The sequence below is a fragment of the Coloeus monedula genome (assembly GCF_965178545.1).
Source record: "Coloeus monedula genome assembly, chromosome: 3".
In the NCBI taxonomy this organism is placed as follows: Eukaryota; Metazoa; Chordata; class Aves; order Passeriformes; family Corvidae; genus Coloeus; species Coloeus monedula.
Window position 1 is genome coordinate 27,913,447 of NC_138783.1, and position 27,307 is coordinate 27,940,753.

At 39.5% G+C, this 27,307-nt stretch overlaps 1 protein-coding gene across 1 annotated transcript in view; it reads right to left on the bottom strand.

The window, feature by feature from the left end:
- Positions 1–430: 430 nt before the first annotated feature.
- Positions 431–27,307, bottom strand: part of MAN1A2 (mannosidase alpha class 1A member 2) — a 136,317-nt gene continuing 109,440 nt past the window's right edge. The window contains exons 10-13 of the mRNA XM_082278625.1: positions 22,287–22,506; positions 15,176–15,348; positions 7,655–7,770; positions 431–5,154 (exon numbers count right to left, since the gene is read on the bottom strand). Coding sequence (XP_082134751.1) covers positions 5,022–5,154; positions 7,655–7,770; positions 15,176–15,348; positions 22,287–22,506 — 642 coding nt within the window. The 3' untranslated portion in view covers positions 431–5,021. The remainder of the gene's footprint in view (positions 5,155–7,654; positions 7,771–15,175; positions 15,349–22,286; positions 22,507–27,307) is intronic.

Here is a 27,307-nt window from a genome sequence, read left to right on the forward strand (position 1 = left end):
AGTTTAACCTGGTGGCTTAAGAAATTTATTTAGTACCACTGCTTGCCTGCCTGTCCCTTTACACTCATCTAAAAGGATCTTTGAACCTTTTAGCCACTTTCACACAATTTGAAAAATGGGGAGAAATTTCAAACTTTTGTGAGGTTTGGTGGCTTTCACAATGGCACACAGGAACAGTCTGAAACTGTTGTGGATGAAGCTGCATTGTGAGAACAATCTGAGCACTACAGGGACCTGTTAGAAGCACGTATGGGGAACAGGGGCTTAATTTTGCATTAGGGGGTCTTTATGCATGTTTAAGTTGACAAAGTCCTTAGTAGAACTGCAGGGCAAATAAAAGTTGCAGCACCACCAAGCCTTTGGAATACAGACAGCTTCACAGTCCAGTGTTACTGCAGGATGCTGCCATTGGAGGCAAAGGATAAAAACCATACCCTTTTCACTTAAAGACATTCTTTATTCAATCTTTTTTATATACAATATTATTTTTTAATCTGTAAAAAGTACATATGCAGGATTCCAGGTCAGAGGCAGAAGGTTTCCACATCAGAAGATAAGACTTTCGCCCTTTTTTTATTTTGGAGGAAAAAATAATCTGTCAGTTTTAGACAAAGCAAGAATAAAGGCAGAATGCAAATCCAACTTCCACCAAGCGATTAGGATTAAAGGCAACAATTCACTGTAACAGGTCAGGCTGTCTCCTCCAACTTTGGTGGCTCCCAACTTTCCTGGGCAATTACAGAGCAGTTTGTTAGAAGGTGCTGACAGCTGAAGCAGCTCGTGCTTATCATCTCTGCTACAGCTGGACGCACACAACTTGCAAAAGAGCCTGGGTTTCCTCTTTGTATGGCAACTCCAACTCTTGAGTCAGAAGACTGTTTCTCAAAATTCAAGGAATTCAAGAGGGATGTCTTACTCAGGGTGAATGGATCTCCCAACTACAGTATGGATCAAGAGCTTGCTTTCATTTTTCTCTGGTATCAAGAAGCCTGTTTCTTATTTGTCCCCTTATAAACACAGACTAGGCTTAATAGTGTAAATATCAGGCTCAAGTTTCTAAAAGCCTGCTCCTAGAGCCCTTAAAACATAGACTGCCTCACCATCTTCTGTGGGTGCCATCACACTGTTGATTCTTTCAGTGTTCATGCTGTCAACCTCTTCTCCATTCACACTGAGGAGAGTCACGTTTTGAAGGTTTGGAATGGCATTTTCCCACGGACAGAAGAGGGGATCATAAACGACAGCTCAACGGGCTTTGCTTAGGGGGTGCACCTCTAACCTTAAAGGATGGTATTACAGGGAATGTGTAATTACTGTCACTTCTCAGAACGCAGGCAACATTCAAATCTTGTAAAATACTGGGTGGGAATATGTCAGTGCTTGGGAGCTAGAACACAGTGATCCACAAATTTGGAGCAGGCAGATGAAGGAACAGCAAAGGTGTGACTGGCACATGGAACTACTTGCTTTTCCTTCTGCTCCAGGGCACTTGCTATTTTCTATACTTTTCTTGAACATTCCCTTTTAAGGGCTATATTGTGCAGCAAAATTAACACTCAGAGTATCATTCAAGGGTTTTGTTTTTATTTAGAGGACAAAGCTAAGAAGTTGACTTCTTGACTGCAGGACACACACAGCTCCGGGGTTGTTAATGGAAGCTGCAGAAATCTGGCCTCTTTGAAAAGTCAAGCTCTAACTGTTAAAAAAAATTTACTGTTGGCAGATCCTGACCAACAGGCAAGTTTGAGGCCTGGAATAAGAAAAGAACCATACATCCTTGTTTTGACTGCATGCAAACAGGAAACAGACAATTCTGGGATTTCCAGGCTCTTGCCCAAATCCAGTGTGCCAAAAATGTACATGATTTTGTTTTTTATTTTATTCTGTAAGGGGAGAGGGTATTGTAGAAATTGTAAAATGGGACAGCTACCTAAACAAAATGAGGATTGTTTTGTTAGAGAGTACAGTGCAAGACTCAGAAACAGCTAGGACTAAAAAGTCTTTTTTGTGCTTAAATTTACACTCTTATCTTCAAGAAAGTAAGACAGCAGCAACAGAATGAAAATGGCAATATTCTACTGTACCTTATGTACCCAGAGGGAAAACAGTCTGAACTTTGGGTTGCACATACTGCCATTTTGTAGATCAGAACCTACTTTTCTGTGAAGGACTCAGAACGAGGGCACATCACTTCAGTCAGAAGTTTCAGCATCTGTGGTGCTTGGTAATTAAGCACATACCTCACCCAGAACCCATTACCTCCAAACTCTGCTTGATCTAGGAAATCTCAGGATGAAATTTATGAAAGACAAAGCAATTAGTCCTTAAAATGCATTATTTTTGATAGACTCTGCACATCATTAGCTTCTGGAGGAAAAGGATAGTTGGTATTTTAAAGAGTGATGGAGTATGAACTGACTGTTGTTGGGGTAACCGGAAAACGAGAAACGAGTCTCCTTTATTTGGTACCTGCTGCTATCTACACAAAGAAACAGAAGTACTGTACATCTGCTTTGAGAAAAACACCACCCCATAACATGAAATGGCTTAGTCCTCAATTCAGGCATTCTTATGGCAGTAAGTTAACCCACTGGGATTCATGGAGAAGTTAAATTTGAAGGGTTCCTCTTTAATTCACAAGAGGGGGATGGAGGAGGAGCAGCAATGATAAGAAGTTTGCTGTTTCTGGGACTCCAGAATTCTGTCCTTGACCTTCCTCTGAACAGACTGGCAGCCATTCTACACCTGCATTTATCAGGAGGTGTACAGGGATGGGTGTATGGGGCAGAAATGCTTCTATTATTTTTAACTCTTTTTTTTTTTTTTTTTAACAGAAGAGTCAGCTTTTCCTCTTTCTCCTTTACACCCAGAGAGATTTAGGAGAACAAGGCAATCAAGTGCAGTTTTAAACTAGTAACAGTTCTCACAGGATCAGAAAAAAAATTTGAAAACACAACATAACTGAACTTGGGAAAATGAAAAATTACTAGTTCTTCAGTAAGTCACTGAATAACAATTAGAAAAATAAATTTATGTGGGGCCAGTAATAAGAAGCCATTTATTAAGCTACTTCTGATTTTAAATAAACAATTACTGAAATCAGTACTATTTACTATATCAATTCCTTTGTAAATTCTCAAATTATTCTTAAGATACTGCTGCAAATTACAGTAACAAAGTAACTGGGATTAAGATACAAACATTGAGACTGGAACTTTTTTCCAAGCTCCACGTTTTACTTCTCTTAAACTAAAGTAACTGTCTGGAAAAAAGCATCTGATAGCATTTTTACTTAGATCATATGATGATTTCTATGTCTAAGTTAGTGTCACAGACAAATGAAGAATAATTTTGGGGGGAAACTCTACGGTCAGATGTATTATGATATGGAAAAAAGCTTTTTTGTATAAAACTTCATATAAAAACATTTTTGAGGGGAAAAATAGCACTCACTCCCTTTGCTGTAGTCCACTGAAGAGTTCTTCCACTTGCTTCAGTACAAAAACATCATCAAGATTTTTTAAGGACTCAGCCTGTGCACTAATTAGGAGGGAAACCAGAACCTAAAGGCTGTTTTTCAGCAAAGGGGCCAATCACCATGGCAAAAAGATTTGAGAGCTATATAGGAGAATAAAAAGAATAATTTGAGCTGTAAGGGTTCTGAACAACAGTAAAAAGAGATTGAGGAAGACAAAACAGAAAAGACGAAAAATCTGGAAAGATTCAACTATTTTTAGCAAATAAATGACTGAAAAAGACCCCATTTAAGTAATACTGTCCAGCCAGCCATGAAGTACTTGAAAAAAACCCCATGCAGGTAGCAGCATCATAAATTAATGAAAGAAGAGACTCTTCAGTTTCTTTTCCCAGTCACATGTAAGAGATGTTACACTGTTTCCAAAGAGCATGTTGGATTTGTACTGGGGCACCCAGACGAAAAGCAAGTTTTGTAAAGTAAATCAAAGGCAGTTTTAGGCTTCTGTCAGACACATATATATATATATATACACACATATAAGTGTAAAGAAGGTTCTGTGAATAGTCCAAAGAATGAAACTTTTAGGAAAAATCCAGCTTGTGTAGAAAAATACAAAGCAGCAAACTCTTGCTGCTTAGCTTAAGGGGAGCTTCTTTTAGTTCCATATCCAGTATCCTCCTATATAAATCATGAGACTGTTATGCTCATGTTGTCATCTCTGTTTATTTAGATAAAAGAACCAGGACTAAGAAGAGAATGGTTTTTTTCATGTGACATAATTTGGGAGGAAGGGAAACTTAGGCTCCTTCCTACTGCTATGATATACTCCAGACTCTGGCTGAGCTTGCCAAATGAACTAAGCCCACCCTGCTGACAGTGAACTACAAACCAAATGCTTACTAATTGATTTTTCTTTTTGGATAGAAGCATTATTTTGAAAAGGGAAAATGAGGAGGCAATACTTTTTGCACTGTAACAGCTTAGAGGCTCTGAGAATGGCTGCCAGTCTGGATAAACAGACACTCCTCAGAAAATTTGGACAGGTACAGAAAGAAATTCAAACCCTGATGCTGCTGGTGCAGTGGTGTTGCTTTTTGTTGTTGCTTTGTTCATGCCATCATAAAAAAAAAAAAAAAGAAAAAGAAAACCTAGGTATTTGGAACCCACCCAATCTGAAGAGGTGACTGTGTGTTGTTCCTTGCAACAGCAAGCAGCAAGTTCCTCTCCCTGGATGGGAAAGCTTCTTCTTCCTTATGCTGCTGCACTGATATTATCTGTAGATTCCATGTCTTGCCAGGGTTCAAAGCGTGTGAAGTCTCTGTCCTGCAAAAATCACACTCATGTGTTTTGGTCATGTATAAAACAGAACTTTTAACTTATTTATATGTTGAAGAGCTTCGTTTCCCATGCCAATACTTGCTTGACTCGGGGGTCTAGGTTTACCAAGTGTCTGTCTGTCTCCTCTCCTGCTTAAAGTCTCAAGTGGTCCATGTAAACAAAACAGAGCTGAAAACAGTCTCTTTTCCTCTTCATAGAGCTTTTTTTATCGATATGCAGGATTTCCTGACAGTGTGGTGTTGGCTAAATGTAAAACAGGCAGAGGATGAGCTTCTGTGTTAAAAACCCAGTTGTCTAATGGTAGAAGATCATCATTGGAGAAAAGCAGATACAAATACCTGGATACCAAGACAGAGATGAAAAACATGGGTATTAAAGCAGAGCACAGGCAGGCAGGGGCAACAGAGCAGCTTCAGGCCCCACAGTTCAGCAGCTACAGCTATATACAAATTACTTGCTTTCAATCTTTGTACAGCACACACACAACCTTCCCTATTACAATGATCTAAAGTCATTGTTATTAAGATCAAGCCCTTCAATGAAAAGCTGTTATGAAGATAGCATTTTAATCTTTCCAGGAAACTTGTTTTTCAAGTCTCCTGTCAAAGACCTGCAGTGTAAAATAAACATCAAGACACCAACCACAAGTATTTGGGGGACAGGAGAGCAGAGAAGAAGTTGTCAAAAAACTTTTCTTAATGGAGTAAACCCACTTGGAAATGACTAATCCTCTAATCCGAACCAAAGATTTCATAACAGCACAAGAGAAGCTAGTAAACTGTGGCAGGTATCTGATTTGTCATCACTGTTCTGGAAGCTGGGTCAGCTTCTGGTGAGAGGAGATGAGACAATAGATTGTGGAGAGGGGTTTTACAGATGTTGTACTTTATAATACAATGCAGAGGACATGAAGGATGTAACAAAATAAGGGTTACTGGACATATGCAGGAAAAAAAGTATTTGATGTTCCTTTTTTCTTAATGCACATTTTTGAATGTGGTTGTGCTGTACTCTGTAGGACATACTGGTAGCAGGGATCTGTCAAAGTTTCCTAACCCAACTGCTAAAACTCAAGACATTTCCCTTGTTACAGAAAACCTGACTGTGTGAGTGCAAGCGCAACAGCGTGGGCGTACAGGATCTCTCAGCTCCTGCTTGCTTTCCTGCCATCCAGAAAAAGACAGCTCTTGCTGCAACCGACAAAGAAAGGGTGTCATTCCCGTTAGTGGACTCTGACACGTCCAGAATGTGCACACTTGTTCTGCTGTTCCTTCATTCTCTCTCCATCAGACACTGGCAGTGTCTGCTGCTTGCAGCCATGTGTCACTGCCTGATCAATTCTCCTGCTGCCTTTATTTGCCAGCTCTATCCACAATCCAGTCAGTGGGGCTCTACTTTTTCTTTCCTTCCTCATCAATTAAGTGTTTACAGGTAAAAATTTCTTCCAGAGATGATTCAGTTTTGTCACACCTATCTCGTCTCTTTCTCCACCCTCTTCATTTGTCTTTGAAGCACCAGACCCTTCCTTTCCTCAATACTTCTGCCTTGCTCTCTCCTGCTGCAGCTCTCTGAGCTCTTTCTCACCACAGCAGCAATATTTCATCTTACTCAAACTCACCTTCCTCATTTGATTCATGCTTTCCCTTTGAATAACTTAAGCAACCTATTTCTCCATCTTGCTCCTTTCCACTCAACAGGTACCTTCATGCCAGGTACTGCCCAAAACTGTCATAATCTGCGGTGTATCTTCATTGAATTGAAGTATCCAAGCAGCAAAAAAGCGTATTTGGGACAGTTACAAAATTTGAATTTGAGAGGAACAAAGATGCAGAAGTAATCATCAATAGCAGAAAAGATTACAGCAAGTATTCCATAAGACACATTTCATGCCCCTCTTCTGAGAAATATCTGCATTTTCCTCATGACATCACACCCAACCCTTCTGCCTTTATTTTCATTTGGGCTATCTTGCTTGACCTTATGTTCTTTGTTTTATCCCAATGTGAAACCAGTTTCCAGTTTGGCTATGCCAATTGCATCAATGTTGAAACATCTAATATCCAGCTCTTCAGTATACCTTTGTTTTGTCCCACAAGCAGGAAATGCCCCAACCCAAAAGTCAGTAAAAAATTTCTGAGTTCTCTCCTAGAACTGCCACCTTCTGCAATCCTTGCACTATAGTATATCCAGTTACTGAATGATGCATCAGTGAATTTTCAGATCTCCTTGTGATTATTTAAGATGCAGACAGGATTCTGGTGATACATCAAAAGTCAGCCTTGTCACCACAGAAATCCCTTAGGAGCAGATTTCATTCTCCCATTTGGCTTTTATAGGCAGATCAATCAAGTAACATTGGGTCCTGGAGAGGTACTGTTTCTCTGACCTGACCTGTTTGAAACTGCTGCCTCTCTCTCTGGGACCATTGCTTTTAGTCTCCAGAAAATGAACTTGAAGAAGTAAGTGAAATAAAATGAAAGAAGACAACAGAGGAGGTAGCAGTGGCTGACTTTCTTTTCATAATGGTAACGTGAGGCAACAAAGTATTGTGATTGCGTAGAGGAATTTGGTAAGGAGCCAGCAGAAGGATAGAATAGCCACACTATCCCCTTACACATGATGAACTTAGAGCCCCTTCTTCCCAGTGAAACACGCTGTGATGCCTGAATTAGGCACAAGAACTGCCATTTTCAGGACCTGCTTTCTCCCTGTTCCATTTTGTGCTCCTAATACTCAAAATCACTCTTTGCTTCCATCAGCTACCTGTGGAGCCACTATATTCTTCTAGAATTTAGATGAGAGCTTTCACAGAAAGATGCAGGAACAAAAAGGACTTACTTCAAAGTTTCAGCAAGGAAAAAGCTCTGCTGTACATCGTCATATGTAGGAGATGAGGAATAGACATCCTTGACACCAGAAAAGCCACCACTAACTCGGCAATACTTCTCAATTGCCTGCAAAAAGGAAGGGAAAAGACACACAGAATTTAATTGTAGAACAAAATTTGGAAACTGTAAAGCATCAGGCTTGATCAACAAAGAAGGTGGGTCTTTTCACGCTGCATTATTCTGCCGTGAATCTCTTTGTTGGAGGATGCTATGGACATTAACAGTTTATGCTGAAAAGAATAAAAAACAGACTGGACACATACACAAGTAGCATTCTTCCAGGGTTATTAGTACCACCACATATGGCAAACTGCTACACGCTAAGAAAGTATTCTGGGGAAGAACCCTTTCCTTCCTGGGTTTTACTGTTGGCTGATATTGATGACATGACAAGGACTCCATAGACTTTTTCTCTGAGCTCATACAGTTCCTCGTAAGTAACACCAAGTGGAACATCCATCACTCAAATCAATGCAATATGGGCTATGACATGCACAGGAAGTAACAAACATCCCTGGATTTTGGAGCTGGAAGAGTCTGAAGAGCTATAGGAATTCTTTGACTAGTAGCTAGTCATGGAGACTTACTGGAAGTAGAAACAAAATACTGTACTCATCTTTGTGGACTGTTGATTTCATCCTATAAACTCTTCTTGCTGCTGCTTTCTCCCCTCATCTCCCTCTCCTACATATGCTATTCTCTGTTTCCCCTTTATACAGTTGGAACTCAAGTCAGCTTGTGTGCTGGACTGCAGCAGAGCTCTTTATCTTCAAAGGATGGAGTTTAAATCCATACATCTTCCAAGAAGGAAGGGGCCAATGGATTCCCCCTGCCCCCCAGCTCCAACACAGTACTGTGAAAAGCACAATGGAAGAGGAGGAGACTGGAAAGAAAGCATTAGCAGCTCGGAGCACCTCTCGCCTACACTTTCATTATTCCACTCGCACACACGACCTTACAGCACACAAGGATATCAGCCATTAAAACTGGCTCCGAAGAAACAACTCTGAAATGATTCACAGGTTATTTGTGCTTCCCTGCTGCTTTGACTGTGCTTCCTCAGCAGACACCAACTCTTTTAATAGATTCATGCAGGGACAGGAAAGAAGCAGGGATGAAGGAAAATGTTTGTCTCAGGATGTCTGTCATTACCAATGACTGAACGTAGCTACCTGTAGTTCAGTAATCTATGGTTCAGCCTGATAGCCTGTGTGAAGCTCCTCTCCACATGGTGCTTTAGGCCCAGATTTTTGTTAATTTTGATTTTTGCTAGTTATACTCAACAGAAGCTGAAGGGAGTCAAGGCAGGGGAGCAAGTAAGTTTTGAATGATGCCCTTTTTAGGCACAGAAAACAGATTAAATCAAAACTAACTCTTCAAGGACCTCACTATCGCCTTTGCCTATTAGAAATACTGGGAGACAAAGAAGAATTTTCCACTGGACAAATGCACAAATAATGTCAGCAGATGCTGTCATTGAAATCGGGAGGAAAAGCAGAAAGTTGAGCAAGATACTCAGGAGAGTAAGTCACAGAGCAGTAGTACTACAGCTGACCTCCTCCTAGAATACACTCTTGCCCTGTGGAAATGCGAGACTGTTCATGAACCAAAGAATAATCCAGACTGTACAAAGTTCTTTCAAATTTCTGAAAAGCAAGGTTTTTAGAAAAGCAACTGGAGAGACTGACAAAAGGATTTTATTGGAATGGCTGTGGCTCTAGAGCCTGAGCTTATGCCAAGAAAGGTACAGTCTTTCTTGGCAAAATCTAATTCTTGCTGTAATTCCTTATATCAAGCACTGCTTCCTCCAAGTTTGGATGGCAACACTCCATTTTTTGTTGGGACTTGAGTCTAAAAGAAGAAAGTGTCTGGATGAATTCTTTTCAGATTTGGTTGCTTGTGCAAGCTAGGGCTACACTGAGACTATTCACATGCTGAGATCTGGGTTGACCAAATTTTCCCTACCGTGAAGAGAAAGTTGTATGTGACACATCTAACCCAAGAGCACCAAATGCATGACAATCTCTTTGCATGCTCTTGCACATCAAAAGTAATGCACCTACTACATGGCAGCCAAATAACATCAACAAAACAAAAAACTACAACACCACCCTCCTCACACAGAATCAAACCAGACCAACCAACCAACAACAACAAAAAGGAAAGAAAAAAATTAATTGCTTAGCCAGCTTCTGAAGAAGTAACACATTTGCATGTTCCTCCCCTACAGCCACTAGGCAGGTGTTACATAAATAAACAAGAGCCAAAGCACTTTTGCTTTATAGGCAGAAAATAAAGTGCCTCCTCTTGCCACTATCCCCTTTTATAATACAGCAGAACATGACCTTGTGTCTGCTCTAAAGCATGGCAAGATGGAGGAGGAAGCCCCAGTGGTTACAACTCCTGCCAGAATTTCCAGCATGCAGAGCCTGACCATGCAGGTGTTTCTCTGGTGAACCAGTCAGCAACCCTGATGCTGTGTGCCACAGCTTGGACAGGAGAAACCTGCTAGTGACTGTGGCAAAATGAAAACAAAGAATAAATGGCACCACTGTTAGGACACCATCTCCTTCCTACAGAAGAATTAAATCCCCAAGTCAGAGTAAGAGACAAAACTTGCTTATTTTGGAAACTGTAGTTAATGGACAGCACTGAGATCCTGCTCTGTGCTGCAAAGGTCTCATGCTTGGGTAACTAAGTGCAACACTGGTGAAGCCAGCAGGCCTGCAAGCTTGAAGAATGAAAATATATGATCTATATTAACTTTTTTTTCCTTACAATTACCAAGTAACCTTGTATCTTCAGAAATTTTTCCTTGGGAAGGCAGACTCATGCTCAGAATAGGCAAAGGATTTACCCTAGCTGATCAGAGTTCTACACAGTACAGGTAGTAATGAACTGTACAGGAAAAAAAGCCTCTGAAAGATTGCTATACAGCTATTCATCCAAACAGAAAATTTTAAAATACAAACAAATAATTGACCTTGATTCAGAGGTGTACAGAACTTCAGGACACTGGCTGAAAAGCTTGGTGCCATAGACAAGCTGCTTAAATGCTACTTGAAAATTTCAATGTTCTGTCTTCACACAGACCTCAGAGTATTTGGTGTAGTGGCATTGGATTTGCCACCTGGATACACTTTCAATCCAAAGTTGAAGACCAGTCTCCCCGATAAAAACAACGCTAAATTTATTGCACCCCAGAATACAGGGAAGCTCCAAGATGACTGGAAGGGTATTAAGGTAATGCTACCATTATGAGGCACTGGCAAACTGAATAATTTTAGGATGGCATACCTGATGTTAGTTCCAATCAATTACAGAAACACATGGAAAAATATAGAAGAATCAGAGGATAATTGACACCAATCAGCATCTATCTTGGTCACAAGCTTGATTTCATTCCTTGAGAGCTACAAATTTGACAAATAAAGATAACTGCAGAGCTGTAATATAAGCTTAAAAGCTTCTAAGGCAATTGACAGGGTACTTTAACATGTTATGGGAAGACAAGGCAGCACTATACTATATCAATATAATTCAATTTAAAACTGACTGACAGTGCTCTAAGAAGGAACTGGCAATGCAAAATCATCACAAAATAGAGCTGCTTCTCACAGAGATCCACAAGGAGCAGTCTGAAGTTTTATCAATCACTGCAACACTGCTGCTGGCTAAAATGACATACGTAAATAACAGCAGACAGTGTAATCTGCTGGTAACTGGGTGCCAGACAAAAGGAGTTTCATAAAACCAGGCACATACTCCTAAATCTAGTCATCAAGACTGTGTAACTGCAGACCCAGGCTAGCCTGGAAGGTAGAGACAACCTTTGGAACAGAGACACTTCAAAGACTTCCATGGCCATGTAAGAATTCAGTCTGAGTTCCTGCTAGGACATTGTGGCAGATGCACGCACAGGGACAGTAAACAGGGACACGGTAGCAGGGACACAGTTTTGCTTTTGCACAGGCTGAATTTTTTTTTTTTTGCTGAAGTCAAAACTGGAGTATGCAATACTAGAATTCATTTTTATGGAAGGATGATGAACTAATGTAGGTTCAGGCATTTGGACAAAATGTTTTACAGTGAAAGACAATACAATTTGTTTAGTATCTTCAGTAGAGTCAGTAGCAAGCTTATGACAATTTATGAAAATCCTTTGCAAAGAAAACATGGGAGAAAAGACATTTTAAAATGGCATAGGAAGTCATAGGAAAATCCAGTGATTGAGAGCTGAAACTAGGCAAATTCAAACAGGAAATAAAACATGTTTTTTTTAACAGCAAGAGTAAATAAATAATGGAACAAACTACAAGAAGTAGTGGATTTTCTAGTTTCCTTTATTCAAGTACCAAATAGAACAGGAGAATATTCAACAGTGCACTCCTGTCAAATACACGTGTCGCTACTCAAAAGTGACACAAAGTGAAATTTCAGTGCCTGTAACATACAGGGAGGTCAACGTGAACCTAAGTTCCTTGGAAATAAAATTTGATGTGCCTCTAGATTGGACCCCAGCTCCCTCAGTTTCTTTGAGGGTGTTTTTTGTGGCATATGTGACTTTTCTTGACTGTGCCAACAACATACCCATAAAAACTGTGCCAGTTTCTTCACCAGCTGTCATACTCACAGCTTCTAACCCATGAAACTGTGAAACCATATTTCTTTTACCTCCAGCCTATGTCTGGCTCTTTTCTGTCTACTGTAGTTCACTAAGTAGAATGACAGAATGGTTTGGGTTGGAAAGGACCTCAAAGATCATCTAGTTCCAACCTCACTGCCATGGGCAGGGATGCCACTCACTAGACTAGGTTGCTCAGGGCTCCATCCAACCTGGCCTTGAACACTTACATCCACAGCTTCTCCAGGCAACCTTTTCCAGTGCTTCACCAGCCTCTCAGTAAAGAACTTCTTCCTAACATCTAATATAAATCTGTCCTTTTCAGTTTAAAACCATTGCCTCTTGACCTGTCACTATATGCCCATATAAAAACACCATCTCACTTCTTTTAATAAGCACCCTTTAGGTACTGGAAGGCTGCAATGAGCTCTCCCTGTGGGCTTCCCTTCCCCAGGCTGAACAATCTCAGCTCTCAGCGCCTGTCTTTGTAGGAGAAGTGCTCCCACCCTTGGATCACATTTGTGTCCCTGCCTGGAACTGCTCTAACAGGTCCATGTCCTTCTTGTGCTGAGGACCCAAGATCTGGATGCAGGTGAGGTCTCATGAGGGCAGAGAGCTACAGGTCTGTCCACTCCATCTTACTATCAATCCTCAATTTGCCTGAAGTTAGCCCAAGCTTCAGGTCTTGTCTACTATTTTCACTGTTAGTAGAAGCTCTGACGAACTGAGCAGCCTCTGTGGTGCAATCCTACTTAGTGAGATACACAAGTCCACAGCAAACAGTTGAACCCTTCATTCACACAGCTCAGATTAGTAATTGGCTTTACATGCCTATTGTGAAGTGGTGGCTCTTACTACTTTCAAATAATTAGCCTAAAAAGGATTTTAGTCATTTTCTGTATTTACCCTGAGTATCCTGCATGCATATTTCTGTAATACTTCAGCCAGCCCTCCAGCACACCATCATCCAATTTGACTGGCCCAATACAATTGAGATGAATGTTGTCTCTTGTGCTAAGTATAGTATTAGGGAGAATTAGCCTTTTTTTCGTTAGGAAAGAGATAGAGACCCTGTCACAGGGATTTATGATCACTGAGGGAATGTAAGATTGAACTTCCTGTTTTTTCCTCCACAGATACTGGATTTGGAGAGATGTAACAAAACATGCCTTGGAAAAAGCATAGCATTTGCATTAAAGTGCCTAAGTTTTGCCAAAAAAATATAGGTAATAAATCCAAGTATGCTTCAGAGGTTGGAAGGCAAAAGGAAGACAAATTCAGACAGTGTCGTACAATAGCAGTAAGCCAACTGCTCTGCGTGTCACACCAGATTCTTCTCTATTTATAAGTGACAGAATAAACACAGCCAGAGCTGTGTGTGACAGGAAAGAAGGAAAAGTAGTGAGTAGGTGTGAGGAATAAACACAAGAACTTATTATCTACATGCAATAAACAGAAAACCCTGAGGAACAAAAAGCTTCAAGCTTCTGTGTCAGTATGATGGTGGGGTAAGAAAATTCCTAATTGTGGGAAGGAGGGGTTTGCAAAACCATTTATGAAGAAGTCAAAAATATTTTATGGCTATGTTCAATAAAGAAATCCTTTATCAAGGAAACAAGCAGAAGAAGTCTGTAAGGACAGAGGCAATTAAGCACATGGGCTGCTTGATTTACAGCTTCGACGGAGGTCGACAGAAGGATAAAATAAAACCCTACCCCACACACAGAGAAAATTGGAGGCAGGGGAGGAGGAAGGGAGGGTTTGTTATGAAAGCATTAATGAGGACCAAGATAATGAAAACAAATGAAAAAACTGAACAAAATGCAATTAAAAGATATGCTTTGCAGTGTGCTTAAGAGACCGATCCTGGCCTGAAAATCTTTATATTTGTAAATTCTTTAACCTATTACAAAGGACCTGACCTCAGTTTGAATCATCCAGCCATAGCTTCTGAAAGGAGCTGGTGTTAGATCAGCAAGCATTTGTAGTATCTACACAGGCAAGGAGTAGGTTATGAACTTTGTCATATTAGAAACATGCATAGTTTGGGGAGGGGGATGATGAGACTCAATGTTCAATGTTTCAGAGACAGCAGCAATGCATTCTGGAATACAAATGCTACAAATGTGGAACCTGTCTCCAGAACAATGTAATTCTGGTTGGAACAAAACAGACTAAAAGGCAAAGCTGCACTAAGTTGCAGCCTTAAAATACTTGGTCTCTTCTATGTGGTTGCAGCTGTGCTGAGAGATGGATAGGAATGAGCTCGGCTAAATATTCTGAACCTGTCTTAACTATCTTCCACCCAATAAATACAGGCATCTCAGAAGATCTCTTCCTACTTTTTCCTGGTCTCTTGCTTCTGGGCCAAAACTGAGTTTCAGCCACAGAATAAACTTATCCAGACTCCTGGTTTGTCTTTTCCTTTGCTCCTCCCTCATCTCCTTTGGCTGTAGTCAAAATATTTCATTACTGTCTTGTTATCTTTAATGCTTATTCTCATCTCTGAAACTGTTTTTGAGCTGTTTCCAAAGACTGCTGGAGTGATAGCAGGGAAGTGGAGGAACTCTCAGGGGCTGTGGACTACTGATAACAGTAGGAATCATGACTAGCGGGTTCTATTTCCATGTCTAAAACTCACGAGCTGTGCTGAATGTACCTCTCAGCTGAGCACCTGACTCAGCAGATGTCAAACAGCAACAACTATGTGCACCCTCATATGTACTCCAGTTTTCAGGAACCTGTGAAAATCAATTACAATTGAAGTGTTTCAGAACCATGAGACTGAAGTGGCTTCAAAGGGAAAATGCACGGAGAATTAAATTACTGACGACAATTAATAGTTACCTGTGTTGCCTCCCAGCCCCACTGCCTGTACTTGGGATCATGGGTGAATCTCCACATATACCAGTAGGTCTCAATCACCTCTGGCCTTAGGATGTAATACTTCTCATTTTGCCGTACTGCCACCGCCTCCACGCCACCATCAAATTTGAACGCTTCCGGGCCCAGCTTTAGTGCTGCAGAGGAAACAAACAACAAAAAAGCAAGAAAAAATTTATTCCAAACCAATCTTTGTGTGAAGGATGGGTAGGAGACTGCTATATCCCAAACTTGTTAAAAAAACAGAAACTAGCTTGTCGTTAAGCAGTCTCATAAATATTTCCTACTGTTGAGACCTACAATTTTTCTTATTTATCCAATAATTTATCCAATTCCTGTGAGAAAACTACCTATTTTGACAGGACTACAGTAATCCTCTTGAAAACTAATGAAACACTAAGAATATAAACACACTAACACATTCAATTTTAGCATAAAATTGAAGTGACCGACATCAGTTCCTTACAAGCAAAAGACAAAAAGAAAAGAACGGTCAACACAGGTTTTGATGTCCTTTGATCCCACCCAGCACAGCAGGAAAAGATCTTGGAACTAAACCAAGTAGCATCATCCCAAATAATCTGTATCTTTATCCAAACTGTTGGTTTAAGGACATGCTGTCAGGCCACTGTAAGTGATATACTGTGATCTTCAAGTAAAGGGCTTACAACTGGCAATGAAGTCTTAACTACACCTGAAAATAAATCTCTGAACTAAGAGATTCACTATTTAAGCCCCTAAAGGAACCTGTAAAGGCCCTGTGCTGGCACCTGGAAGACTACTCATATAAGAACAACACACCTGTAGAAAAACTGTCTATAATATGAAGTTGCAATTACACATATTTTGTATTAGACAGCTGCACATTAGTCCTCAAATTTAACAATAATAATGTACTCTTATCTACAGCTGCACCTCACCATGTTTTGGCAGAGAATTTTTAAGGCACTGAACTCTGAAGCTGCACTCAAGCTTTAAAAATTATCAAAGCAATTAATCATGTAATTCCTATGGGCTAGAGGTTCAAATTAACCATGGTCTCATGGGTCTGGAAGGGGAACCTTAGAATACTATAAAGAAAAATACGAGCAACTCTCAGTGCATGCCCCAACAGAAAATCTCCAAAAATGTTCCTTAATCTTTTTGTTTTCAAGGGACTATGGCTCTGGATGCCAAAAGAAAAAGCATCACTCTGCTTCAGCCACATGAATGGTAAGGAATCAAGAAATGTTTATTTTACTTCTTTCAAAATAGGCCAGTTTTATCAGTTTCAGTTAAAAAATTAAACAAATCTCACTATAAAACGGAGGAGATCAGATACAGCATTCTACCTATCCAAAATTCTGAATATAAGAATGGTCATAGTGAACCAGATGGAATTTTGTCTGCTCCAGAATAACATCTCCAACAATGGCCAAAATCAAACATGGATGGGCACGTGGAAGCGCCCATCAAGTATATGGGATATCTTTTCCCATCTTTTCTACCAGCCTCTAATGTTTTTGAGCTCAAGACTTCTCCCAAACTAGACATACTTTTTTAGGTGGTCAGTAATTCTTAATAGATTGATTTCCCAAGTACTTACCTGGTGCTTCCTTAAATCTGTGTAAGCCTTGAGCATCCAAAACAACCTCTGCTAAGGAGTTCCACATCTCTAACACCTATTTGATGCAGAACCACTCTCCAGTCCCTGTGCAATTCTGCAAATCTGCTGAATCCTACCTAGAATGTTCCTTTTCCACCCTGAATAATACTATCCAATTTAGTTGTGCCTTGAATGGAAACTGTTCCATGCCCTTAGTTAATCTTCTTGTCTTTCTCTGCAACTCTTCCAATTCTACTATATCCTTTGTAAAATGAGAGGACCAGCCTGAATACAGCAAAAAAAAAGTGTGGACAAGATTAATACAGTGACATAACGACATTTTCTATTTTGCTCTTTCTCATTTTGTTTTTCCTGAGTGTTACTGAGTTGACATTTTCATAATCTTAAGAGCAATTTCCTGAATTGCAATGGTCAGTTAACACTCATCATCTAATATGCGAGTTTAGGAATAATTTTTTCATAGGTGCCTCACTTTGCATTTAACTACACTGAATTTAATTTAGTAATTTATTATGCAATTACTCATAAGGTCCTTGTGTAGTGCTTTTTTTTGCTATTATCAGCACACTTACCTTACTGTTCCTGCCCTTTCCTGATCATTTATATATGTGTATGTTTTATTTATATATAACACATATTAAAATATGAAATGGAAATATACATAATGTGTATAAATACAGTATACATTTTACACACCTATACACATATGTGTAAATATATATCAAATATTTCAGAGTACCACTGGTTAACCAGCATTTATCCATTGCAAGAGTGGACTATTTACCTCTATCCTGTTTGCTATATTATGCCTATTTTATTCCTCCGTACAGGTACTTGCTGCTTAGATAGTAACTGCTTAATGTCCCTAATTGGCCTTGGTAAAACACTTGTGAAAAAGCTGTTTAGAAATCAGGGAAACACAATAGCTATGTTAGTCTTATCCACCAAAGAAGCTGGATTTCAGGCAGTTCTGGTGACCACCACCTACAGAAATTGTGATGGCTTCTCTTGCTTTGTAGCCTGCTCATGCATTAAATCTTTAGTTATTTACTCACACCCACTGTTAATACTATTGGGCACTACAAGAAATTAAACTACCCAAGGATGGGTGACCTCTGCACATTGTGATGATTTCACCGAACCCTTATCTGAAACCAAGGATGTAAAATTAATCACAGCACTTCTAGTAATAGTCGACTAAAGAAAAGAAGCTATTATGGGCACAGTACCTTTCAGGGGCCATTCTTCTAAGCCAAGAACCATCTAAGGCCATTTTACAATGCTACAGAGCTCACAATATAATCCAGATATTTTCATATTAATAGCGCTGGTAGGTTATAGTCTAGGCAGGGAGAGCAGATGAGAAACAATTTCATACAAGTGCAAAACTGCAAAGCTAAACTAGCACCATTTTAAAAGATTTTAACTGACACAAAGTTGACTTCAATGAGAGCTGTATTTAGCACTGCCAAAAAAAAGGACAAATCCTTATACTTTTTGATAAATATATTTCTAATTTTAGCAATATTTTTGAAAACATTGTTTAATGTTTTGTATGTTCCTTTAATTTAATAAATTTCCTGAAAGTAAGAAAGGATTCATAATTGTAATAATACTTGCTAGGCTCTAACTGATACAAAATAGGAGGAAGAGAACCTCCAAGGTACTTCTGTTTGAGACTCCAAACCATTGCTATTTCATACTTCTCACAAAAACATGTAATTATTCTCGTTTCTTCAGCTTTGCCTGTTTAGCTGCTTACTGAGAGTCTTGGGACAGAGATAGCATCTACTCACAGCCTTGCATATGTCTCAACTGAATTCTTAGTCATCTGGCTTATTCTGCACTAGAATTGTCACACATAAAAACCAGCTAAAGCTGTACCACGATTCTGAGGACAGCTCTTGTCAAGAAACTTAAAGAAGTGCAAAAAATTTCAACCTAAAATAAGCTCTCTGTAGTCAGTCAATACTTTACACACTATCAGCTAATGGCTAGGAAAATTCTTATGCATAAGGGATGGTATAATGTACTAAAAATACTGTGTGCTATAGATCACCACACAATGCCGTCATACAGATAATTTGCTTATTTATCTAGCCTCCGCAATACCCATGAAAGCTGATTATTCAGACTGATTTACTAGTGATCTTTCTATTCTTTCAATTTCATTGGACTTCTTTCTTGTTGCCATTTACAAATTTCGCATTGCCAATTATTTTATGCCTGTGCCATGTTTCTCAGTGGTGCACGTTAAGCATGAAAACAAAGAACTATTCCCCAGAAACTGGAACACCTCAAGATGTGCAGTACTCACATAAGCTTAAACATCAAGAAACCTTGCACCATGAGCACATGGAGCTGTATTTTTGTACCCTTACTTGTGCCCACTGACAGCATTATGATTTCTTGTGCTGCTACATGGGCATACAGATCAGAACATGCTTTCTATCTTTGTTTTTCTCAATCTTCTCTCCAAACTGAGAGCACACTGGACTACAGAAAAATCCTGAAACCTCCTGTCATAGGACTGGAGATTGAGGATGGCTGCAGCATTAATCTATTGATAGTTTATGGTACAAAAAAATAGTAGAGTAAGTAGGAAGCAGAGGCATGTCTAGATTACACATCATAAGACTATTCTGGTTACAGTTAAGTTTTCTAATTGACCATCAATAACCCTTTTTGAATCCTTGGTGTTTCTAAGGGGTGTCACATGCATTCCCAATTTCCTGAAGAGGGGAAGAGCCCTGGGGGAGCTTTCATGCTGTCTAGTTCAATCCTGGAAACACAAATCCCGTGCTCAGAGGCAGACCAGAACCACGACTACACCCCCTGCCTTCACCTTCCAAAGACCACCAGCTTCCTCCAGCTGTTGAATTAGAAAGGCATCCTTTGAGGAGCGCTACAGACTGACCTTCAGCTTAAGCAGAAGCTACAGGGGTTTTCACAGAGCCATGACAAGGGCCCAAGCTTCTCACAACATACCTAGTCACTTCTCCAGCCTCTGACTCTGGAGTCTAAGGTCTTCTCTCAGATATTCCTGGAGAACACTGATAGGTGACTCAGATTATCAGCAAGACTATGTCCCTGCATAAACTTCTCAATTACATGGCAGTGATGCCAGTTGCCACTGGGACATAATCCACAAGAAAATACATCAGGAATAGTTTCAAGGACTTTCCAGCTTCTCTGTACTAGTCAGCACTGAAATAACCAGCTTTCTGAAACATCAATTTTTTTTTTTAACAGGCTTTCAAACCTGCAATATGTCAACAGGTTGATGACAGTTGGCAATATAATGCCCTCATTTTCCGGAAATGCTTTTATTCTGTGAAATTCTGTTTCAATTTTGCTGAGACTCATGCTCAGCTATGGAAATTTAGGTTGCTTCACAAAGCGGTATTTTCATAATAAAGCATTACATCACCAGCTACATACTGTAGTTTATTATGAGCAACTGTGGGATGACACAGGAAAGGGCATCTCTGCTGGTTTATAAAGAAAGAGCTGCCTATCCCTTGCACTCAGTCTCAGCACCCTTCTCTGTCTTCTGGGGATGCCAAATGGAGCAAGTTCTCTCAAATCCGTAGGAGAAAGAGATCAGGCAATCCTCTTCCCCTGCTGAACCATAAACCTGTTAGCTGAACCAGGATGATTGTCTGCCCTCTTAAAGATGTTTTTTCTGCCATCAGCCAGTTCTGTTATTAAAGTGTACAACTATGTCTCAAATACTGCTGTTAAAACAGAATGAAGAAATTGACATTTGGCACATATAAGTTCTTAATTTTCTTTGAAAAATCAGTCCAGAAAACTAAAACCAAAACATCCAAACACAAACAATCCACATTCCTGGGACTGCATGACTGAACAAAAGAAAATGAGGGCATTGTAAATATATAGCTGTCTGTACAGCTTTCAGTCTTTCTTGCTCATGTGTTCTTATGCAGTCATTAAATATGTAATCAAAAATTTTATCTCCCCCATCTTTTGACTTATTTAGGGTACAGAATAAACATCTGAAGGAATAAAATTAGGTCTGCTCAAACAACTGTAAATTTAACATTGCTTATTTTTAAATGTCAAATTAAACATTTAAATGCATTTTTTCAGAATGCAACAATAGCTACTATGTCCTACCTTTCTTCTTAAGCATACTCATATTTTTTTCTTTTCCTTTTTTAAATGCTGTTGCTACCCAAACGAAATTATCGCTTGTGTGACTGAATTATTTAAAAAGACAGGCAACTATACAACGATACAATGTAATCCTGTGAATAAATACATGAACTCTCATCTTAAAACTGCTTTCATTTTAGTTACCATTATTTCTACTGGGGAGGTATTTCAGAAGCTCACTTCTCTGATGGCTATGCAAAACCATTTCCAATTTCCAACCTACATTTATTCACAGCAAGCTTAAAAATCTTGCTCTTGTTATAACTGCGTTCTTTTATGTCTTAAAATAACTATTTCTCTTCAGTGTTTACCCCTTGAGATGGCAATAAATTTTTTCCTTTCTTTGGTATTATTTTTCTAGCCTGAGCAGACCAATCTCTCATATTTTCCCCATTGTAACATAAAAGCTCTGTTGCTCTATTCATTCTGTTGGTCCTTTTCTGCATTTGTTCTGCTAGAAATTCAGATTTATACTGGGTATTCTGGGTGACAAATTACACGTCTTCTAAGGCAGTCTTAATATTATCTAATCTCTGCTGAAAATTCTTCATCTGATACAGACCAGGACATTTTTCAACTCACATTCAGACAAAGAGCTCCTGACTTTTTCTAGTGAACTTCTTATTTCTGATAGTCCAGTTCTCAAGATCTTCCTGCTTACTGTTCTGAGACTCTTCCATTTTAATTATGTCTTACAACTTTATGGCCACCCTAAGCATAATCAGTACATTTCAACTTCAAGCATCAAGGTGACTACTAAAGATCTAAATAATCCTGGTCCAAAAGACTGACCTTGAGAAACTTCCAGCCCAACAATGAAGTCTGATGCTGCCTCCTCACTAGTCAAGCCTTTGACCTCACAGTCCACACAATAGTTTTCATCCTCTCTTATTTAATTGTACTTACCCAGAATGCACTATTACTAAAACCAGGAAAAAGTCTATTTTCAAATTTTTCCCTCAACTGTAAGAAGAGTATATATGAAATGAAAAACTTCCCTATATATCTGTGTGACAAGAGCTCACACAAATTCTTTCCTCCCCATACCCATATAACCTATCTTAGCTGACTGATCCAAAAATAAGGACAAACATGCATGAAGGAACCATAAAGTCTGGGTTTACATTTACTCACCATGACGTAGAGCAGAAGTAAATACACGAATATTAAAAATTCATACTGGTATAAAACCAGTGTATGTTAGACAAGGTCCATAACAAATCCTAAAAATAATTACAACAGTTGCTGTATTCCAACTATTGAAATGGTTAGATTAACAATAGGTCTTACTTGTCCTGTCATATGACTCATGACATGTATGTGCAATTTCAGCTCCAAGCTGCAAATAATGTCCAGCTTTATCATCTCTGGAACCATCTGCTCCAAGGGCAAACATTCCCCCTGCAAAACAGGTCAAATGGCCCATCTTTCTTTCAAGATGCCCGTTCTTCCACTCCCCAATGAAGGTCAGTCCTCCATTGGACTTTCTGATGAGATGTTTTTCTATGGCCTACAAAGAGATTAAGAGAACTTTCAAATGCTGTTTCACATCCAAGTTTTACACATTAACATTCCTTTATAGAACAAAGTACTGTTTTCAAAACAAGAGTAGTTTTCTTTCAAATTCACTTCTGAACCCTACAGGAACAAACAGCTATAACAATATAATTTCAAAGCACACAAAATAATACCCTAACTGCTAATAATGCTAATGACATCTAACATAGGAAAATCACAACATAGAAAACACTGTACTTTTAGTAGAGAATTCACACTTATTTTATGGCTCAAACAGTATTTGTCTAAATGTTAACTCTGGGAAGTACCTATTTGTTGCTCTGTGCGCTCTGTGAGTACTCAGAAAACACATTCATATTGGAAACTTTCGGTCAGCAATATATGCAAATCTGTACTCTCAGTCAGTCTTTAACAGGAGGTGACAGGAATGCTCCAGCCCCTTTCTAGCTTCTCCATAGCAGCTTTCTGATTGCACATTCTCAAACAATGGGTGTTAGAGCAGCTGTTAACAAAAAACTTTATTATTTTATATGTGAGGCAACTGCTGCTTTCTTTTTGCACTTTTGTACCAATATATGTTGTTGCTTGTGACTTATAAATGGCATCCTTCTCTTAGAAGGAGAATAGCTGACCTAACTTTCCAGAGTTTGCAAACTAGATGGAACAACATTTGCTTAAGCCTCTTTCAGAGAGGATCACAATTCCCACCAACCTACTGCAGTATTTACTATGTCTAGCATTAGACAATGAGAAAGCAATGAAAGAGAAGTGCTGGTCTGCATTCCTATTGGGTTAATTCCTTCACTAATACCACCGACAGATCTGAGATTTGTGCTCATGGCAGGATCCAGCAAGAAGAATGCAGAAATTACTGACAGAGAAGAAACCAGTAGGGCTCTGACAGCAGCCAGGGTGGTTGTCTAACCATCATGCAAACTGGCATTGATTACTGCCTTCTGCTGCTAAAGGAGCCTGGTGTGGTTAAATGTACAAGCCTCATTGGTTCTGAAAGTACTGGTACAGGAAATATTGGATCTGCTGAAAACTGCCACTGAGAAGGATTCTAAGATCTGGAGCATTAACTCTGTTGATTCCATTACTCTAGACTGTGACAAAACTGATGTTTCTCGATCATACGGTACATAAAAGTTGAGTCCTCTTTGAAAGAAAGCCACTTTAACCATGAAGAGCAAGAAGGCACAAAAGCATATGGATTCTTTTTTTCTTAGAGGAAAGCATTTTTCCCCAAATGTTAAGTGGTTAATGGTTAAAATGTTAAGTGTTATGGTTTCTTTTTCAATTGTATCTTCCCATAACTTCGTAACTGTTGAGGAGTAAATGGTTGCAGAAGCATTTCCAGTGGGACAAAATTGCTGTGGTTAGCACCAGGATAGCCAACAAAGGCTAAATTTATACCCTTCTCCATGAGCTACTCCTCTACTCCAGACTTGCTTTCATAGTTTGACTGAAGAGCATGTTTTAGGTGCAACATCCTCCTCTTCTGAGCAGAAAACACATCTTCTGAATCTGAAAATAACTGCCTGGTAGAAGGGGTAGTTTTTGAAATCTGAAAATCAAGTTCTATCAGCTACTTAATTACTAGGTTCGATTCTGAGAGTCACAAAGGAAGCATCTCAAGAAGAAAATAAATGCAACTCTCTCAAAATACTTTAATATTCAACCACCCACTGCGTACCAACTGCAGAAAAATGACAATTAATATTTACAGTAATTAACAAGGGACAGCTGGGCATTGTTCAGAGCACTGCCTAGCAGATAAGAAAAGTTTGTGCAGGTTGGGATAGATGTGGCATTTGCATCTTGGGCTGGATGGCTGGGGCCACAGAGCACTGCAATAGGTACTGCAAAGCAATGACAGCCAGCTGGACTACAAGGAGTACACACGTACCAGAGTGGACATGTATACCCCAATTCCCAAAGAGAAGATTTAATTCACATCAACTAAGAGATTAACTAATGGAAGATGTTTCCTCAGTCTGTGAAATGCCTGAGCCATAGGGGTGGCTGAGGTCACTTGGTTTGTTCAGCCTAGAGAAGAGACTGAGGGGACACCTCACTGCAGTCTTCAACATCCTCATGAGGGGCAGCAGAGGGAAAGGCACTGACCCCTTCACTCTTGTGACCAGTGACAGGATGTGAGGGAATGGCCTGAAGCTGTGGCAGTGGAGGTTTAGGTTGGATAGCAGGAAAAGTTTCTTCACCCAGAGGGTGGTTGGGCACTGAAACAGGCTCCCCAGGGAAATGGTCACAGCACCAACCCTGACAGAGTTCAGGAAGTGTTTTGACAACACTCAGGCATATGGTGTGACTCTTGGGGTGTCCTGTGCAGGGCCAGGAGCTGGACTTGATGATTCCTGAGGGTCCCTTGCTATTCAGGACATTCTGTGATTCTATGCAAAAACTGAATGTTCTCTATCTGAAGTTCATGTGTTTTTCATGATTACAAAAAATAGCATTTTCTGAGCTGTCTTGCAGCAGTACTTGCTATGTTGTGACATAGCACACTGCTGAATCCATTTAGCTACCTAATGCTGTGCAGTAAGAAAGACTGAGGATCAAATTTATGAGCCTAACAGATTAGACTACTCAAGGCAGCAGATCAAAGAGAAGCTTACCTATGCTCCAGCTGATGTGAGAAAAACACTTGAAACCAGACTAGCTGGAAGGCCCACATGATGATGTTGAAAGCAAAGTTAAGAGGCCCATCCTCAGTTTTTATTACCACAAAAATTTCCCAACTAGTTTCACAATTTCAGCTTTTATCACAGCTGTGAATTTACATACTGGGACATGGCAATGAAGTGCCCTTTACAGTGGAAGACTGCGCCCATATTATACACAGAAGGGTTTTGGATATGCAACTTGTTTGTATTCCTGTTAGGAAGTATGTGGTGACCTGGATAAGACTTCATATGCCATGGATCGGAAACCATGACATCTGAAGAACAGATGCTGCATTTTTCTTCCCCATGATAGCTCCAAGGAATGAGATATCACTGTCTGCTGCAAGACTTTGGAGTGAGGTTATGTTGTCCATCTTCCACTCATCCTGCTGTAGTAAGATAAGGGAGTGAAGTGTGGCTGGACAGAGACATTCTTTTAGACTGGTGGGTGATGAGAACATTTCCAACACTGTGCTGTGAGTGGGAGGAATGCATGCTACACCTTTCCCCTTGCTTGCATAAATGATGCAAAGAACTTCTGCTCCACATTTTGAAAAACAAAGAATAAGAAGCATTAGCTATGGGCTGTGGAGGAAGGCCTATATTATAGGCAAGAACAAAAGAATGTTAAGGGCATGGCCTCTTAAAAATATTTAAAATAAAAGCTCACATTGCAGTTATGCAAAGCAAATCCTACTTAATGACTCTTTGCCCATGTCTTTCAATGTCAAGTAGGACCTGGGAGAGACACAAACCCTGAAACAGAGTATGTTCCACAGCACATAAATCAGTACAGTTCATGCAGACTCAAATGTACAGGGTGGATTTAGCTGAGAAAAAGCTGAAGGAACCCTCTGATGCTTGGACTGCAGGTAATTTCACACATGAAGCAGGGGCAGCTTGGCTTTTCCTCCCTCCTATCCACACTGTGTTTGCAACCTGATCCCAAATTTGCTTTGCTCTGTCTCCATTCAGATTTGCCCATGCAAAATGTCTGCAAGATGGTTTACAGGGAAGCAGATGAATAGGAGAGTTTATTTCCTCTAATTTTGAAGTGCTCACAGTTCAAGAATCAGAGTAAAATATTTCAACAGTAACGACAATGGATGCTAGATATCAACTGCTAAACATTTTTAAATGCACAGGATCCAACAAGCTGTATTTTAGCCTATTAAAAATACACAACTAAAGTTTTGAACTAGTAATGTAGAATTTAACAAACCCTGGAAAACTAAGGAAGTTCAAAAGGACTAGGAAGCAGACAATGCTTTAACAGTAGTTTAAAAAGTTAATACAACAATCAAATAAAATGATGTGGTTTCAAAAATAAATGTTTGATTGGTATGTGCATGCTGATACTAGGAATATCATGGATTTGGGGAATTTCTTGGCATTTTACAAAATATTAGTCCTAAACAAATTCAAGGCAGCAAATATGAAGTGGATTAAAAGATGGTTTGCTAGAACAGTTCAAAGTAAAAAAAAAAAATTGTGAAAAAATCCTTATCCCATGAAGATTCTGCATAGATACTTTATTCAACACTGGCTGGTATTCCTAACAATGATCTCCAAGAAAAATGCTAGAAAAAAATTGCAGATAACACAAAAACTGATGGAACTATAGATAATGACAAAGAAAAAGTCAGTTCTGTAAAATCACTCAAACAGGTGACAAAACGGGTTTTGCCTGAACAATGTGTTGTAATAGAGATAAGTGTAAGGTCAAACACTGAGGAATCAGGAATGTAAATCACAGTGGTAGGGAAGCAGTAAATCAAAAAGATTATAACCAGCTTCAGAATAAAGCAACTGGAAAGTGGATGATTGTGTGAGGCAAAGGTTAAGAGTGCAAATAGCGCTCCTGGCTGGATGAAGAGGAGAAAACTGAGAAGGAATCAGTTAGAAGAATCACATTAGAAGAACGCCTACATTGCTGTCTCCATACTGAAGATGCTGGAAAGTACATAGAAAAAAGGTTAAGAAATAATACAAAATCTGTTTTATATTGTGAGACCAAAAATAAAAAACCTAGCATTTTTCCTTCAGGAGAGAATGCCTACTGTACATTTGATAGTAACCAGCTACATGGTGCAGATAACCCACTAAAAC